The sequence below is a fragment of the Dysidea avara genome, chromosome 10 (assembly GCF_963678975.1).
Source record: "Dysidea avara chromosome 10, odDysAvar1.4, whole genome shotgun sequence".
NCBI lineage: Eukaryota > Metazoa > Porifera > Demospongiae > Dictyoceratida > Dysideidae > Dysidea > Dysidea avara.
This window is the reverse complement of record NC_089281.1, coordinates 17,582,532-17,600,516: the sequence shown is the minus strand read 5'-3', so window position 1 is coordinate 17,600,516 and position 17,985 is coordinate 17,582,532. Positions and strand designations below refer to the sequence as shown.

Here is a 17,985-nt window from a genome sequence, read left to right as displayed (position 1 = left end):
GAGCCCGGCTGGGCACGAGACTATTTCTAAATGTGAGAGTCATTTTTACATATCTAATATAAAAAACTGCATAATTTACAGACAAATATAATTAATTGTGTATGGGTGTGTCTAGTCATCTTCATCTGATACACTGAACTTTATTCTGGTTGACTTCTTTGGCAGAACTGCAGCCTACACACATGAAATATGGTAGGATAATACACTAGTATATACTATCCCACAAAAATACATACACCATACAGTACATGAGGTCAAAGTTTTTTGATATGATAGTGGAAGAAACTCAAATTTCTAGCTACAGTATCTTGTATATAGAGAAAGCTACAGGTTTGTTTTGATAGCTCAATGGCTGATCCAGGATGGGGCATTCGGGATAAATGCCCTCCCTCCCTCACCTTAGTTATAACTACAGCTACTTCTTTTGAGTAAAATAAACTGTCAGGCCAAGATCAATTTATAACTCACAAAATTATGCACATTTTACTAGCATTTATTGTTACGAGTTCACCTAAAACCAAAGCCAATCAGTCAAACTAACTATGAAATTGTCATCCAGCACCTTTGTGCGTACTAAGCGCCTCTAAAAACAATTATCGTGTTGCTGCTTGTAAAGACATTAATAGCCTTTAAGACTTCACAACTATCTGCAAAGGCCAAAATCAACAGTGACACACTGCTAAGAGGTGATTATTTGCTGCTCCAAAAATGCAGCAACTAACGAGAGAACCTGGCTCTCCCCAACCACTGACAACTTAGCCTATTTGTGCCCCTCCCCTTGCCAGCTCCTGGATCCGCCCCTGTAGCTAGTAACGGATAAATAAACAAACGGGTGGCCCATGAACAAAATCAATTAACTATGCATATTGTTAATTGTGTAGTATCACCAATAAACTAATATAAGCTGTTTAAGTTGCATCCCACAATGTTTTAGGCAGCAGTAAGCACTCCAAAAAATAGGGTCTGGTCTGTCTGGACTTGTGCAACCATTACTGAAAACTGGCGTGTACAATCAAACCATTAACGCAAGCTGCAGTGTAATTATGCATTTCTAAGTACAAGTCCTGAACACTAGACAGACCAGACCCTATTTTTGTACTGATAGGCACCTAAAATAGGGCTGCCAGACTAAGTGTTGACCTGGTAAAGGGGTATTATTCTGGTGAGTTTTTTCATATGGGTTGTGTATCCTTAGGTGATAGGTTCATTAGTTTCATAGTGATCACTGGTCTGGCGACCAATAAAACCTGATTCTATCCATGAGCTGGAACACCTTTCTACTTGGCAAACAATGAAATCCATCTACTATACATTTTCTATAAAAAGAACTCATATTGGAGCTCAAGAAATTCATGCCACTTTTATAGGGTATCTGAATGGGTGACCAAGCCTGACACAGTGTTAACACCAAAATTTGTTACCCACCTGCAGCCAGTAATGCCATCTGTTCTCTCAAAGTATTGTATATTTTCACCAGGGGGTGGAATTTCTGGTATAACATGGTCATACTTCATGTAGTCAAAGTGATAGTGTAACCGACAATTCTATTACAGTACACGTCTGCTGTATTAGAGTAACATAGTTGACTCTCTAGTTGCAAATGGAAATATTTCAACCCAAGCATCAAGTTTGTTAAAATAGCCTCCTTATGTATAGCCTAAAGAATTGATTTTTAAGAATGTTCTTTCAAAAGCATCATTTAAGAATTGCATAAAAGGTATACAATTTCTAGCGGCATGGCAGTGCACAATGGTGAGATAGCAGTGACACAGATGGTGTATTGTAAGACATGACCTATATCACTTACATATCCAGGAAAATCATAGTCAATTCCTAACTCCTTTAGTCTGTGTCTCTTTCGTCTTTCCTTCTTTATCAGAGCACCTATCACCCTCTGGTATTTGTCCTTGTTTCTAACCATCGCCTGTGAAGAAGTGATACATAACACATTATGCGTTTAACACATCAAACAAGCTTTACAATTTGGTTTCAAAGTGCTAAAAGAAGTTCCACTCTTGTAGTTTATGACTTTTTGGCCTTGCGGCTTTATATAATGTTAGATGTTGAAAGTGTTGTGTAGTAATGGTTTCGTTTACATGCACTTTTACTGCCAGTATTTGCTATCTTCAACTATCTGATGAATGGATATGTGACCGGATCTGCAAAAACCTGACCTAATGGTGCACTTTTCAAATTCTTTATTATTGAATATTTATAATCTACTTAGCCAAGTATATGCTCTGGCCAAGTTTTAGTCTTGTATGTCAATAACTTTTGGAGTTACAGCCCTACAAAGTAGCAACAACAGAAAGGTTGATTTGTACAGCAGGTACTCGGAAAATAAATTGCAGGCACTTCCAAATATGGTTGTAACTTACAAACACAATGTAGTACATAGCAGCAACTTGCATCATTGTGTTCACTATGAATAGGGGAGTCCATTATTGGGTAAGTTTTTCCTTCATTCACCTTTCTTCACTACATACAGAGATGAAGTCAGTGAAGAAATATTGATCGCTTCAATGTGACTAAACAAACACCATAACTCATGTATCCTTTAGTCTACTGCAACGAAACAAAGATTTTTGAACTCCTCTTGAGTAGGCAAATAAGATGATATCCAGGTTTTTATCATTAGACCCTTTCTTCACAAATAACAAAGCGCTTAAAAATTTTTACGAATTGTTTTCAATTATGCAAATATTTTACCCATTGCATTAATGGCTTATACTGAAAAATTAGGTTTGTACCATTATGTTGGGTTTTCGCAGATGCGGTCACATATTTTTAGCAGTCACACATGTTGCTTTCATCATACCACAATTGGTTCATGAAAGAGGAAAGCTCCTTAACTGTTCTCATTAATCTACAAAATTAGGCTTCAATTGTTTATAACACATGCACCACATTTTAATAGAGCAGCTCATGGTAAAGACCTGCCCACACTAATGATTTGTAGAAATTCTGATGAAAAATGGAAAACCAACAAAGTAGTGACCCTAGATGAATACTCTCTAATACAACAGTCAGTATGCAGTCACAAATTTTCCATTGCTGACAGTATCACAGCTTGTAGGCTGGCCAAATGATTTGACAGTAACATGATATTTGGAATCACTATGTGATCTATGTCAAAACTATATAGAGAGTATTTAGAAATACTTTCTGACCATTTGGCAAGTGGTCTGGTTTCTGAAATTATGATAAAATTCCACTTCTTGCTGGAACGCTCACAAAGCCAGATGTCTATTCACCTTTTACCATTGTGTTAAAGAGTTTTTCTGACACAATTATGAAGAAAGAAAGCAGTTTAGCCTCGCCATACTGACTTATGGGTGGACCTGTGTGGGTGAATAGACCAAGTATGTCGTTACTCATAATAAAAAATATGGCCGATTATACTATTGCAGCATAAATAACATGATCACATCATACCCGGTTGTGAAGAAGACGAGACCAGTTCAGTCGGTTTATCCTCCTAGGATGTTTCCTCCATCCCTTGAATGTTAGTGGGTGTACCTTGTGTGATGGTATAAACTTGCCTACAGCAATACAACATGAATAAGGCGGTACATAACAGTGAAGGAAATAGTGCTCTGAAACTTTACTTGCTCAACCTGTCCAACCAGTTTTTTTTTTTTTTGTTTTTAAATAAATTCAGTCATCAGTTTTTTTTGCATAACTGGATAACCAATCTCCAACATTTTCACTCAAAATTCGGGTGCTCTTCAATCACACTAGGATAATGGTACACGTTGCTTACATCCTAGGCTTAGCATAAAATATGCAGAAATCATAGAATTGATAACTGGCAGCTTTGATCTGCTCAGTAACTGGTTATGATATACTGATCAGTTTCACGGCCCTAGAAGAAATCAACAACAGTTAAGTTGTAGTGAGGACACAATTGATGGTGGAACCTTTCGTAAATGGGACCTAGCCAATACTGAGACCACAATTGTGTCCCTCTTGTATTAGGTAAACGTATATAGAGCTGCATTTTTACAACTTTGTAAGGTTAGAGATTTGTTTATCAGATATCAGAAAGATCATTACCAGCCTTAACACAGCACAAGCCAATAGTACATAGTTTCACACTGTTGCATAACAAAATGAAACATTTATTGATTCCCTCAACTAAATAGTGAGGACAGGTGGTATTAACAACTAAAGTTTCATTATTTTGTTAAGTCTTATTTAAAATGACAATACAGTGTCCACCAGTATGTAACAGATACAATTTCCAAAAGTGCCAACACACACACACACACACACACACACACACACACACACACACACACACACACACACACACACACACACAAACACAACCAAGCTATAAAGTTTAGAGGAATCTATAAAAACAAGTACTCAAAGTAAGGATATAACACTTCTTATTGTTTTACTGCAATTCAATATTGTGCACTATTCCAGCTTGTTTCAGTACTTTTTATCGATGTGCTATGGTCCCTACTCTAGTTGAAAATTCTAAATCTTTTTGTGTACTTGTTTGTTAACTTTTTTTTGTAACTAATTAATATGACTGGTGAACCCACGCATACCGCATCTGCAACTATATCAATTATTGTCTGAAAAGTAGAGTATCCGTTGTCAGCTATATTTAACCCGTTACACAGCATTTCGAATCAAGAACTGTTCGAAAAGCACCTCTGCAATCCATGCATACCAAAAGAAATGGTGCCGCACGCCCCATTTATATCAATTATCATCTGAACAGTGAAGTATCCATTACGCTTCGTTGTCAGCTGTGTTCAACCTGTTACACAGCAGTACGAATCAAGAACTGTTCAAAAAGCACCTCTGCAATCAAAATACATGTAGCCACTATGAAAAGTACGGACAATTTCCGTTACGAAGGGAAGCCACACATGCTACCGCCAAATTGACACTTTTCACTGTCAGTCAAGATGAATGGGACACAAAGGAGGACACTGGTAAGTCCATGAAGAATGCATTGTACGTACTATGGTATGCCAAAAGGCACCTATAGGGCCAAAGTGACGTCAAGCAGTGAAAAAATCAAGCCCGTAGCCTTAGCCGTTATCAAGTTACGCTTGTCTGATGGCATCAGTTATTCAGTCAGTAGAAAATTCCATTAAATAAGTATTTTAAAAAATTCTGTGGCAACTTGTTGAAAGCATTTCGGGTTGATCTGAAGGCTTGTTTAGGCTTAGTTTTGCCTAACCAACACTGCCTCATCGTCGTCAAGGAAAACTAAGGCTGGTTTTTGGATAACATTTTGTGGGCCACGCCTACTCCTTTGTGGTCCCTACTATACAGTACTATTGTACTGTATGATGTCTCCCAGTTGTATACTACATCAAAAGTAAAGAAGAATGGTGCCAGATAAGTAATTTAGCAACTGCAATCACGCCTCAACTGCCAATTACTGAAATGCAATGTTGCTATACCACTTGTTTTATGCAATACGAACAAAGAACAGTACCAGAAGCACATCTGCAAGTAATCCACTGATTACAAAATTATGGATGATACTCACACTAAAGCTATTATTATGCAATACTTGAGTGCCTTTTGTTAGTGACTAGATCAGAAATAGATAGAGGCTCATTACCTAGTTGACTAAGCATCTAGGGGTCCACCCCTAATGTAGTTGTATGCTCTATTAGAGTATTTAGTGTGTGGTGCTATTCCTTACACTGTAGCAGCTTGTCAAACATCAGGTAATTGTCCATTGTTTCAGCAGCAATTTTAGCTACCTCATCATATTCAAACTCAACAAATGCATATCCTTTAGGGTTTCCAGTCTACAAGTTATAGATACATCATTTCATATTAGTATAACATGTTTACAACCTCACGACTTCTTGCCAACTTCACTCGAGTCACTGTACCAAACTGTGAGAAATATCTTCTCAATTCTTGTTCGTAAAAGCCATGAGGGATGTGACCAACATAAATGACTCCTTTCTTAAAATTGGCTTCTTCCTGAGTTAGAAAAGATTCATGTGGGTCCCGTTTATGTGTCGCCACGTGAGATTACACGTGTACAGTTTTAATTCATGCGCACCATTCACAACATCTTGTGATTGTTAAATATTATCGTTACCTCTTGTCCACGGCTACGTCGTTTCAGTTTCCTTCTCTCTCTACGCTCCGACCTCAGCTTATCGCGATCCATTTCATTACGCAAGAAACCAAGATAAAAATTTATTACGGATAATTAGAATGACAACGTATGGCGGAACCACATTCAGGGGTGGCTGTTAATATTAAAGAATTCGACGACGCCGTGCCTTCCAGTCCCAGAGAAATGTCAAGTAAAGCATCGAGCCCTGAGCCGCCCAAGAACCCTCCTGGATTTGGATTATGGGCAGTTTGCGCGGGTGGAATATTTGTCTGCTACTTTTTCTACGGATTACTGCAAGAGAAAATGTACAAAATTCTGTGCCTTTGTAGTGATCGTATCACTTTGTTTACTCGTTTGCTGTGTTTGTGCAGTCGGTAATAAAACACGTTAATTAGGATTTTGCTTTCTGTTGTAGCACTAAGCGGGATTATGACGGAGAGCACTTTCATTATTTCGGTTACCTGGTCTTCATACAGTGTATCATCAACGCGTTATTCGCCTATGCAGGTATTTATAGCAACTTCACTGTATATTTGTAATAATGTGATAATTGAAATGATATCATGCATAGCTTGTGCAAAGTATGGTGTTCCAGCTGAACTTGATCCAATGGGGTTAATGTCAGTATGTTCCTTCACTTACGTTGGTGCCATGTTAACCAGTAATAGCTCCCTGGCCTATGTTAGTTATCCTGCTCAAGTGTTGGCTAAGTCGTGTAAGCCAATTCCAGGTCAGTCGATTCACTTAACTGTTTTGTGCTTTCAATTTCATTTCTTTTCTAGTGCTTGTGTTTAGTTTATTGCTTGGAGGAAAATCTTATGGTCTATCCAAGTTCTTTACGGTTGGTTTAATAGTTTCAGGAGTAACAGTTTTCATGTATAAAGAGGTGAGTGGTTTTGTACTAAAACATACTTCCGTTCCCTCTGAATTAAACACTTGTTTGCTGCATATGTGCGGTTTAGTTGGTAATGTAAGTTGGCAGATTTCTGCCATCACAACATTATATCTCCATACAAAGTAACAACAAGAGTTCAGTGACCTATTCAAAATAAAAAGCCTGGTCTCATATATAGGCCCTACTAATTTAAGGCTAGGTCAGAAATGTTTAGAAGTTAATAAAAGTGTTTGAAAATGCTGTACCATATATCCTATTCATCAGGAGTAAAATTAGTTGCTGACTGCCTGTATCTTTTTTGTTATAAAGAATAGATAACTCTTGTCAATTGGAGTAACTGAGTGATAAGGAACAGTGCTCTGGTATTCATGTTCATGATAGTAGTTCACAAAATCACACATCTCAGAAGCTGGCTGCCCCCTCAGCTGTCAACAATTGACTAGCTTTATTTGTCCATTCCTTAAACTACATGTACACAGAAAATTTTGGAATTTTCAACTAGAGTAGGGACCATAGCACATCGATAAAAAGTACTGAAACAAGCTGGAGTAGTGCACGATATTAAATCACAGTAAAACAATAAGAAGTGTTATATCCCTACTGTCCGTTATCCTGAGCGCAGTAAGGATATAGCACTTCTTATTGTTTTACTGTGATTTAATATCGTGCACTACAGCTTGTTTCAGTACTTTTTATCGATGTGCTATGGTGCCTACTCTAGTTGAGAATTCCAAATTTTTCTGTGTACTTGTTTGTTAACTTTTTTTGTAAATAATTATTATGACTGGTGAACTGAATGGGACACAAAGGAGGACACTGGTAAGTCTATGAAGAATGCATTGTACATACTACGGTATGCCAAAAGGCACCTCTCGGGAAAAAGCAACGTCAAACAGTGAAAAAATCAATTCCGTAGCCTTAGCCGTTATCGAGTTACGCTTGTCTGAAAGCATCAGTCAGTCAGTTACTTACTCAGTCAGTCAGTAGAAAATTCCATTAAATAATTTTTTTTAAATTCCGTAGCAACTTGTTAAAAGCGTTTTGGGTCGATCTGAAAGCTTGTTTGGGCTTAATTAGTTTTACCAAACCAATACTGCCTCTTCATTGTCAGGGAAAATTGAGGCTGTTTTTTGGGTGATTTTATTTTGTGGGCCACACCTACTCCTTTGTGGTCCCTACTATACAGTACTATCGTAGTATATGATAAGGCCTAAAGCAGTTGACTGACCCTTGTTGAAGGGATTATCTTGAAATAAGACATATTCTTAATGAAATTATAATTATGTTCACATCTTGAGGTGTTCTGTGTTTTAGCATCATCCAACAAGTGGAGATTCTGCTGAAAGTGTTTTAGGATTTGGACAGATCTTATTGGTAAATATATTGTAGTAAACTGGTTATCTTTTTCTACTGCATTGTTTAATATTAGTCTGGCTTTGGATATAACTACATTCTGTATATTAGAAATCTTGTGTGATAGAAAATGTTGTGATGTTGTGAATTTCCTATCTTTTCTGTACAGTAACAATCTAGGTGGAATAACATAGTCGTAAACTGTTGTTGTTTTATGGGCATTTTATTCTGTAAACAATGGTGAAAACTTGTCTTTTACGAGCTCTGTATAACAGGTTATTACAGAATACAAAAGTTCACACAAAATAAAATAGCAGAACAAAATTTAGTGATGAAAGGCCATCACTAAAATTATAATCTCACTTTTAATCAACACACACAAAACTAGTGAAGGTATAAAATCCAGAATGGAACCAATTAGTGTACACATCTTACAAAATACAATGATGAGCTTGTACACCTTCCTAAACCATTGCAATCCTAAAGGCAACAAGCATCTGTGTTTCAATTAGCAATGTGAAAATAGAGTACATATAACTGCTGCTTTGCTTTTGTTGACTGTCTTACCTGAGTCATATCCATCATTAAATTAGCTTGAAGAGAGAGCTAAGCTAGATTCTTGCTGGCCTGGCTGGCAAAATTGTATTATATATTTTTTTGTTTTGAGCATAGATTGCTAACTTCAATCATGTCCACCTTTTCTCACTACTTGCTACCACTCACGTTACTGGATACAGCTTTGGTTGGACAACGTACCTTGACCTTCCCAGAGTGCTTAGTGATGGAACTTTCCATCAGGCCTGTAGCATGAAAATCACATCATTGTCATGTAGTACTGTCATGATGTAATATCCTGTAATATGATTGATATCACTTGTATAACATGGTCATTTCTGATTGGCTATTTTTGTTCACGTGTGTGTGTTCTGTTCTGATTGGCTATTTTTTGTGTTTGATGAGTGTGTTCTAATACCATTGGCTGTTTGTGGTGTTTGAATGTGATTGGCTGTTTTCTTGTGTTTAGTTGGCTTCCCTATTAATGGATGGTGTTACAGCTGCAATGCAGGAAAGATTAAGAACTAATAATCTAGTGACATCACCATACAGAATGATGTTTGCTGTAAACCTCTTCTCAGCATTATACCTGTGTTTCTGTGAGTGTGTGATTGTTGAGTACCTTGAGTCATTATCTCATAGTCTCAAGTTTGACCTATTCGTAGATGTTGTGGTGTTGTGAATTTTCAATCTTTTTTGTACGGCAACCTAGGAGGAACATAGTTTTAAACTGTTGTTGTTTGATGGCTCTACACCCAAGTACCTATAGTATGTGGCTTCCCCATTGAAAACGTACAGTAACTTTGTCCAGTCAATGGATTTTAAAGTTGGTTGCAAAATGGCCAACTGTTTTTCTAGCTCTATACTAGGATGGTGGTTATTTTTGCTTTACACTTGTATGACCACCACCCTAGTATAGAGCTAGTAAAACAGTATATAGTTGTGACAGTTGTCTTGTTTTCTCAACAGTTTTGTTAGTCACTGGAGAAGGTTGGGAAGGCACACAGTTTGTACGCAGACATCCTTCTGTGATAGTACACATATTATTCTTCAGTGTGGCCAGTGCACTTGGACAAGTGAGTGTGGTAGCATTGGGGATAAGGCTCAATTGAATATTATGATACAATTATATTAGTTTATGTTGACTCCCTGGACACTTTGTTCACCATGTTGTCCTTATTGGTTGTGTATAATGGTTCAAATGTATCACATGGTAGAATTATGTATTAGGGATGGCTTAGGTTTGTGCTTTCTCACTAAAAAAATATTAACAAGAAAACCAGTATCTTCATGGTGCCTTGGCTGTATTGTTAAGCCCAAAAGTGTCTAGGGTGGTCAAAAATGCTTCCAATAAATTGCTATGAAATTTATTTTTGATTTTCTGCCCACATGTATTAGTAATAATCTTGCATGCATACTGAATGTGGTGAGCTCAATAGTCTCTGTAGAAATAGTAGATAAAGGAAGGTGCTCAACCGAGCTTGGTGCATACTGTACGTGGTCTTGCCCTACCCCCTGAATGTAGATGGGATCATGGACTAGTGTCATAAGGTGTCCAGTTTTCTGGGTGTTGTAACGTCATAGGACGTCATGATAGTATTTTTCAAATATTCATTTGAGTCATGATTGTATTAGTTATGCTACTTTTATCTGTTCACTTGATTTTTATTTTAGAATTTCATTTTTATGACAATCATGGCATTTGGACCACTCACTCTATCACTTGTGACGACCACTCGAAAATTCTTCACCATTTTAGCCTCAGTCTTATTATTCAGTAACTCGTTGCTATGGAGACAGTGGATAGGAGTACTGTTAGTGTTCAGTGGACTAGCATTTGATATTGTTTTTAGCAAGAAGGGCAAAAAGGTTCAGAAAAAGTGATGAAATCGTTTTTGTATTTAGCGAAATAACTTCATATTTGTATTTTTCATTGAATTAATAACATGATTTAGTTAGTGTCTTGATTATGTGTGGTATTTTGGTATACTTGATGATCTCATCAATAAAGACGACCTCATTGTAGTGACTATGTCAAATAGTAGTGTGGTGCCTCCCACCCTTTTGCTAAAAGTAAGGGTCTGTTTCCATGTCATTTAGAAGGAATTAGACAGTATGTAACTGCTGGTAATGTTAAATGATTGCAAGGCAATTTGTGGGTGGGTGTGTCATGGGATAGTGTGATTGCAGAAGAATATTGGGTACAAAATATAATAATCACAAATGTCAAGTTATTAATATCTGCTAGAAATTATATGGGATTTGTATTTCACCAGACCTCACTTTTTGCGAAGAGGCAGGTGATGCCAGACTAGTCAAGTATAGGTCCCAAAATAGTTTCATGACCTTGCACTTTAAGAACTCTTATGTGTTGTACTTGTGATCTCCATACAATCAACCAATAGGTATAAAAGGCTGTCTGTTCAATTATGTGTCTATAAATACATCCTCCTTGTATCTCTGAATTGTGGGATGAATTTTTATTATCATTGAGCACGTGAGCCCATGCTTATGACACTTATGGGCTCCTATTCAACATCTGCTATTGCCCAGCCCTAGCCAGCTGTATAATATACTGCCTTTCCAAGTAACTCAGCTTTAATATACATACACTACTTTGAAATTTAAATATGTTATTGAAATGGTAGGATGTTGTTGGTATGACTGTGTTGTTTCTTGTGGGTTTTCACCTTCAAGGTAATGACATGCACCTCTCCAGCATGCTTTCTACAATATCACAAGATTTCTTGAATTGAAAAATTATACAAAAACTGAGAAAGCATACACTTCATACATTTGAATGATAAAAATTAATTCTCACAATCAGTAATTACTGTTCACAATGACCTCATAGATGTGTTGGAAGAACAGCAGACAGCACAACATTATCGGTCCCAGAATGGCCCCCTCTAGTCCAGCAAAATAGAGCCCTCCGATAATGGCCAAGCCTGTCAGGTAAGGATGCCCACTATAGGGTAAAAAATGTTTATTTTAAATAAAGTACAGAATTGTAACTACTCTCCAAATTTAACACATTACCCAGAGGAAGTTGATCATGGATGGATGCCAACTGCATGAACTGCATGCCTGGGCCCTTATTAATTGAACATCAGTATATTACGGTCCTTAACACCTCACACAATGCTGGGTTGTGTAACAGTATGTCATAGAGTTATGACACATGACCAACCACCTCTGACCATTACAAAAGTTACTTTTTCAAGTCCTCGTAGATGATGTAATCCACAAACATGGTGGGCAATATATGGAGACACAGGAACACAATGGCGAGTACTGGATTATCCTTTACTAGCCACAGCTCCAATACGGCAGGGAGGGAGGCCCAGTATGTGCCTATGAACGGGACGGCTCCAGCTACAGCTGCTAATGCTAAGGAAAAAATATGCACAAAAGTATGTGATTCAAATAGAAAAGACCACTTGAAATGGATGCACCTTGATATTACTAATGTACACCTTTGTGTTCATGTCATACTTACCAGCTGATAGAATAGCCGTCTGCATACTAAATATGGTATGGATTAGCCAGGTGTAAAGGCCATAGAACAAAGCTATTTGAAGTGACGCAGCAAACACGCTCCTTATTGCTATGGTAAATGCTGTACCACCAATGTTAGCATCATCACTAGTGGGCAATAAATTGGATATCCACATCACAGGCAGGTACTGAGCATCAGATGCAGTCAACAAGTAATAGAGGGTGGTGATGAATACAACCTGTAATGATATAACATGTATAGTGGCAGTCTGTATTTGAGCTGACAGTATAGCGTTGCGGATTCCTTTAATAGCCAGCATGTATCAAAAAATTGTTTTAGAAGAATACTATATTTAAGCATCTGTGCCATTTTTCTCAAGATTTACAGGTATACAGCAGTAAGTGAACTTGTTCAGGTCAATTACTCTAATATAGCATACAGTTAATGACGAAAATACTCTAATAGAACAATCACTTCTGTCGTTTGGATAACAACAAACTATGAATAAATGATGTTGATCGAGTTTACAAACTAGAAGTTTTAAATAACATATTGTCTGTAGAAGAAAAGTATTAATTGTAAACATGCTAGAGAGCAGGAACTCTTAAGCTCCTATAGAGAGCAACGTGTTCTTGTCTTAAGAGACCCCAATACAACATCACTCACCACAGACACAATGAAGTTCAACAGGACAGTACCACCACCAAACAATGCTGATATGATGGCAGTTACCATGGAGGCCGCAAAGTGGAAATGTGTAGACATGAGTTGCCATATTGATCGTAACACCTATAGCAATACCACAATCACACAATAGTTAACAAACTCTCTGAATTAAGGGCTACAGTGGAACCTGTTAATCAGTACACAAGTTTAGTCTGGTTCCACATATACATTTTTACCACTGAAAGAGGATTATTGTAGCCAAAATAGGCCAAAATTTCTTAAGTGTCTATTTTAACAGAGAGATTCTACTGCACAGTGCATTATTGATAATCAGCCTGGGGTAGGTAGTGGCCTGAAGCTTTGTAAAGTACCAATTAAAATACTGGATTTTATGAAGTGAAATATCTTTCGAAAGATGACATACGGACAAATTTTAAGCCATCTTTGAAAATCCATAAATTAATTTGGCTACCCTTAAGTAAAAGCTCTATCCACAAACTTAAAAAAAAAATATTATTAGAGCAGCAAATCAGTGCAGCCACTCAGTGTTTAGAACAACACACAAAAACTTATCTGAACAGTCACAATTTATAAGATTGGAAATCAATGACTGCTTTATTACAAGTCTACACAGTATTGGCCTTTATAAAAGGTGTCCTTAATTATAAGTTACTACAGTAGGACCTAGACAAATGCACTTTCTAATTTAACTACTAACTAAAACACATTCTAGACCATCGATAGTGTATGGTCTGGTGAACAAGTTAGTGTCTCAACATATAATATTATAATGTTCTAACTGATAAGCAATTGCTATAGCGGGATATACAGCATGTGCGAGGTGCAAAAATTGAAGTTTAACTCGCAAAAAATAAAAATAACTGCCGGCAAACTGAAATTCTTGAGTGAGCAGAGTCTCAGTTTTGCCAAAACCATCTGTATCCTTAACATTGCTATAGTATCCAAAAGGGAGAAATCAGTTTGTGTCTCACAAATTTAGCAATTACAGAAATTTATGCTTAGCTGTTTCACAAAAATTGGACCCCACAACAATTACCCATTATACAGTAGGAGGCATAATATAAAACTACCTCCATATTGAAATACATTTTCTTGGGAAGAGAAATTAAGCATACCATATAGAGGAAACCTTTGGCAAATAATAATTGACTCATATGTAGCAACTGATATTATAATTTTTACAGCTGCAGTATGAATTCACCAAGTATATTTCACCAAACCCTGTCAAAATTCCCTCTATACGATGCCTTTTTAGCAGACCGTGTACATATGCATGCAAACCCCCCACCCACAACATTGGAAATCCCAATTTTTCCCTCTCTGCTGAAGTTCTACAAAAAATCATTCTTCTTGCCTTGACACTTGACTGATTCATCAGAAATCCTCCAGCATTTCCCATTAGATAGGTGTAATTGGTGATACCCAACAAAGGCAGGTCTGCAGTGGTGGTGTTAGTGGCATTATGTAGAATGTATGAACTGTAGAGGTTGTCTAACAGCTGCATGAGTTCATCAACACGAGTATCGTTAGATTTTATGTCCATGAAACTCTTCACCTACCACAGACATTAGTGCATATAAATGCTATAAATGCATACATGGGGACATACACACAGACACACTACACACACTTGTAGTTTTAGCCAATCACGGCCATATCGATATCCTTTCACTGTTATTTTATCTATTGCTTGCTCTATGGTCCCATTGCCTTCAGATGATGTCACAAACTCATCCAACTGGGGGTAACTCTTCCGAACTTTCTGCCACATCTCCACTGATACTGAAGAATAGTGGGAGATGTCTGCCCTCAACTGCAGAAGAGATGGACATTAGACCATGCAAGCACACACGCACACAAAAGCAAAGCCCTTGGCTGCTGTATACCCAGTGAACCACTGGACCACCTGTGCACTACTCAGGTGTTATGACAAATCCTCCTGTACCCAGCAGGAGGTACTAGTGGTGGGTGAAGGTGTGTAGACAGCTAAGGCCTCAACCCCATCATGTCAATAGTTGGCATTGGCTTTCCCAAACACAAACACGTACACTACACTCACTTGTAACAGTAGTAATATTGATAACGCAACAGATCCCAATACCAGTCCTGTCACAATTACACCACTGACAAGACTACCCGAGTACTTCCGTAAGGCACTCAAGACCTGAAAAACCGAGACACAAAGTCATTAGCAAGTAATTCAAACTGGGATTACACTGGAACCTGTTTACATGGACACTTGTGAACACCTAAATAATCCAGACACTTTAGGCCATTAGTACATATTTAACTGACCAGAAAATCAGGACGCTTTAATGAGAACACAATTCGTTGGCTACATTATAGGTTCCACTGTATTCTCAGACAACACATGAGCTAGTACTGTTACCTTCTTATCCAGTCTGGTGTAAGAACTGTAGACAATACGCAATGTTGGTGGGAAAACAGCACTCCTTAGTGATGAGCTCCTCCAGTTTTGCCACACCCACTCAAGCCATCCAAACACAAAACTCAGCTGCACAATTTTCCTCACGAACACCATACACATAGTAGGTAAGAGCAGACAGACAGCAATCCACAAGTTATGGTAAAAAAAAGTTACAATGCATACCAAAACGAGAATGAAGAATATCTGGGGCTTTAGTTGTCTTCTTGAATAGCCAAACATTTTAAAAGGAGCTTTTTTTGTTCCATGGCCCTTTTTTTTCAGAGAATAATCCATTTCATCATTATCCATTTGGCTACCATCAGATTTCTGGTGTTTTTTTACATCAGAGTTGCTCTGTATAGCATGGCTGTCATCAAGGGAAGACGAACGATTCGTAGTTGTAATGGCAGTTAAGAGAAGCTTCCCAGGTTCTTTACATTCAACACTGTCTGTGTGTTTATACTCAGCATTGTAGCCAGGGATATTTTCAGTGCTAGAGCCGGGGGAATAGTCTTGCAGATGGGGCTGCGCTGCATCTGAAGATCGTTGTTTGCTTGGGGTAGAGCTGTCCACAGGGCTTGTCAAACCACCGTCTTCTTCACTGCAAACTCCAGCTGTGTCTTCGTCTGATCTTGAGCCAGTTGATTCACACTCATCAGATTTCGTTGCAGAGTCTTCACTCATACTTCTTGAAGAAAGTGACATATCACCTTTTCTTTTCTTCTTTGTTTCATAAACTTCACTGGCATACAGAGCAACTATCACACATACTGCTAATACAAGGACGTACATCCTGAGGCTACCAAATACTAGTGATGTGGTCAGGATGATTGCAAGCCCCCAGGCTATGGATGACATGACATGGATAAGCCATGTTCTTGATGGCCACAGGTAGTTTAGTACAAGACAAGCAGTAACAGCAGTGAGAACCTACAAAGAAATTCATACCAAACAAGCAATTGGTGACATTCTTAATTATAGTATGATTCACTGCACTCGCTTTATTTTCATAGTACAGTGAATCCTCACTAGGCAGCCACCTCAGGTCCTAACTTAGCTCATTTAATAAGGCTACTTCATTACTAAGGCCATGTTTTTGGTCCTGAAGTTTCACTGTACTGAAGTCATGATGTAAAAGATTAATATGGATTAACCACCAAAATTCATGATTATATTTCTACCAGCACAATAATTTCATGAATTTACATCTAGTAGAAAATTGAGCATGTACAGTATTATCTGTTTTGTATTTGTTTAGTAGTGCCAGGTGTTTGTATAACATGGAGACATTAACTGTCATTCGGTAGAAGGACAGCATTTGCTTTCTTGCCTTTATAAGTTTTGAAAGCAGTGAAACCAATTTTTACAGGGCCTAACAAAAATGATCTGTGGTCCCAATTAACTATTTTCAGCACATATTGCAACAAACCATATTGTGAGTTTGGAAATAAGTGGTCCCACTCATGATATTATACATCATGAACTAGAACATAAAAGTTTCACTAGAAATTGTTCTAGCAATAAGAGGCCAGTTTTTTTTTTTATTTTACAAAAAACAGTGATAAGCAGGACACACACGACTCACATGGAATCAGAAAACTTCTTGAAAACACCACTGCAGAAATTTTTGATTTGGCTATATACACAAGTAGTACGTACAGGTAATCCCCTCCACACATACTAGCTGTAATATGGATTCAACCCTGACATAATATACATACTCACATGTAAAAACATCACATGGGACAACCAGGGGTCCACACAGTGGATCACATGATCCACAATTTCTGCAGTATAGACCAGCCAATCCCCTATCACAAGATGATAAGCTATCATGGAGTACAGCAAAACACAACACAATGACAAACTAGTGACCACCTTCCAGTGGATCAGGTATTGTTTCTCAATGAAATCTGAGAACTCATTAAGGTAAACAACTGGAGCAATGGTGATCCCCACCATCAAAGGTATACCACTTGAATCAAGTGAATTTATCCGTAGCTTGAATCTTTCTGTGAGGGAATATTTCAGTGGATGTAGCAGTGTACCACATAGTATGGCCCACAGTAGAGGTCTGAGGAATGGCTCTAATATGAAATAAATAGAGACGGCAACTCCTAAGCAGACAATGAGGAATAAGGATGACATGGCCGTGTATGAAGCTTGCTGTAGCGCCTTGGTGGCATTTTTGTCGTCTGAAGTAAGGTATGTAGTGAGCCGGCGTGTTTGCAACAGCAGTGAGTTTTGTACATTTTGAAAGTACGACATTGAAGGATTGAGCTTCTGTTTTTGATTGAGCGTCTGTCTTCTCCTGGGGCCATCGTCTTCGTCATCCATTTCTATCTCCTTTGCACTTTACAGCTCGCTTTATAGTCTACAGCGCTTAAAATAGAATTAAGCACGCCCAAAAACATTTTGGAACTTGCGGTTAAAAATTGTAAACTAATCACGTGACA

At 37.8% G+C, this 17,985-nt stretch overlaps 3 protein-coding genes across 3 annotated transcripts; 1 reads left to right on the top strand and 2 right to left on the bottom strand.

Annotated features, from left to right (window-relative positions):
- Positions 1-39: 39 nt before the first annotated feature.
- Positions 40-6,250, bottom strand: LOC136268506 (MKI67 FHA domain-interacting nucleolar phosphoprotein-like). Its single transcript, XM_066063864.1, has 6 exons — positions 6,092-6,250; positions 5,839-5,970; positions 5,681-5,789; positions 3,436-3,542; positions 1,808-1,924; positions 40-174 (listed from the first exon to the last, which is right to left on the bottom strand). Exons 1-6 carry the CDS (start codon positions 6,161-6,163, stop codon positions 112-114), a joined length of 600 nt encoding a protein of 199 aa, XP_065919936.1. The 5' UTR covers positions 6,164-6,250; the 3' UTR covers positions 40-111.
- Positions 6,107-10,930, top strand: LOC136268505 (solute carrier family 35 member B1-like). Its single transcript, XM_066063863.1, has 8 exons — positions 6,107-6,417; positions 6,528-6,619; positions 6,684-6,842; positions 6,895-6,998; positions 8,322-8,381; positions 9,385-9,514; positions 9,885-9,991; positions 10,590-10,930. Exons 1-8 carry the CDS (start codon positions 6,221-6,223, stop codon positions 10,797-10,799), a joined length of 1,059 nt encoding a protein of 352 aa, XP_065919935.1. The 5' UTR covers positions 6,107-6,220; the 3' UTR covers positions 10,800-10,930.
- Positions 10,931-11,658: 728 nt separating this feature from the next.
- LOC136267949 (transmembrane protein 245-like) lies at positions 11,659-17,930 on the bottom strand. The gene is made up of 9 exons (XM_066063160.1): positions 17,255-17,930; positions 15,491-16,459; positions 15,161-15,265; positions 14,732-14,914; positions 14,456-14,656; positions 13,081-13,203; positions 12,415-12,652; positions 12,131-12,305; positions 11,659-11,883 (listed from the first exon to the last, which is right to left on the bottom strand). The coding sequence occupies exons 1-9, from the start codon at positions 17,864-17,866 to the stop codon at positions 11,739-11,741; spliced, it is 2,751 nt and encodes a 916-aa protein (XP_065919232.1). The 5' UTR covers positions 17,867-17,930; the 3' UTR covers positions 11,659-11,738.
- Positions 17,931-17,985: the final 55 nt, after the last annotated feature.

Bases quoted from the DNA above. Each gene is read 5' to 3' on its own strand.
- LOC136267949 (XM_066063160.1), bottom strand. From the start codon at position 17,866: ATGGATGACGAAGACGATGGCCCCAGGAGAAGACAGACGCTCAATCAA. The intron at 14,915-15,160 runs GTGAGTGTAGTG...TCTCTTCTGCAG, and splicing joins CAATATTACTACTGTTACAA to TTGAGGGCAGACATCTCCCA. The intron at 12,653-13,080 runs GTGAGTGATGTT...ATATCATTACAG, and splicing joins TGAACTTCATTGTGTCTGTG to GTTGTATTCATCACCACCCT.
- LOC136268506 (XM_066063864.1), bottom strand. From the start codon at position 6,163: ATGGATCGCGATAAGCTGAGGTCGGAGCGTAGAGAGAGAAGGAAACTG. The intron at 5,971-6,091 runs GTAACGATAATA...TTTCTAACTCAG, and splicing joins GACGTAGCCGTGGACAAGAG to GAAGAAGCCAATTTTAAGAA. The intron at 3,543-5,680 runs GTAAGGAATAGC...GTATTGCTGTAG, and splicing joins GTTTGACAAGCTGCTACAGT to GCAAGTTTATACCATCACAC.
- LOC136268505 (XM_066063863.1), top strand. From the start codon at position 6,221: ATGGCGGAACCACATTCAGGGGTGGCTGTTAATATTAAAGAATTCGAC. The intron at 6,620-6,683 runs GTATTTATAGCA...TATCATGCATAG, and splicing joins CGCGTTATTCGCCTATGCAG to CTTGTGCAAAGTATGGTGTT. The intron at 8,382-9,384 runs GTAAATATATTG...TCTTGTGTTTAG, and splicing joins GATTTGGACAGATCTTATTG to TTGGCTTCCCTATTAATGGA.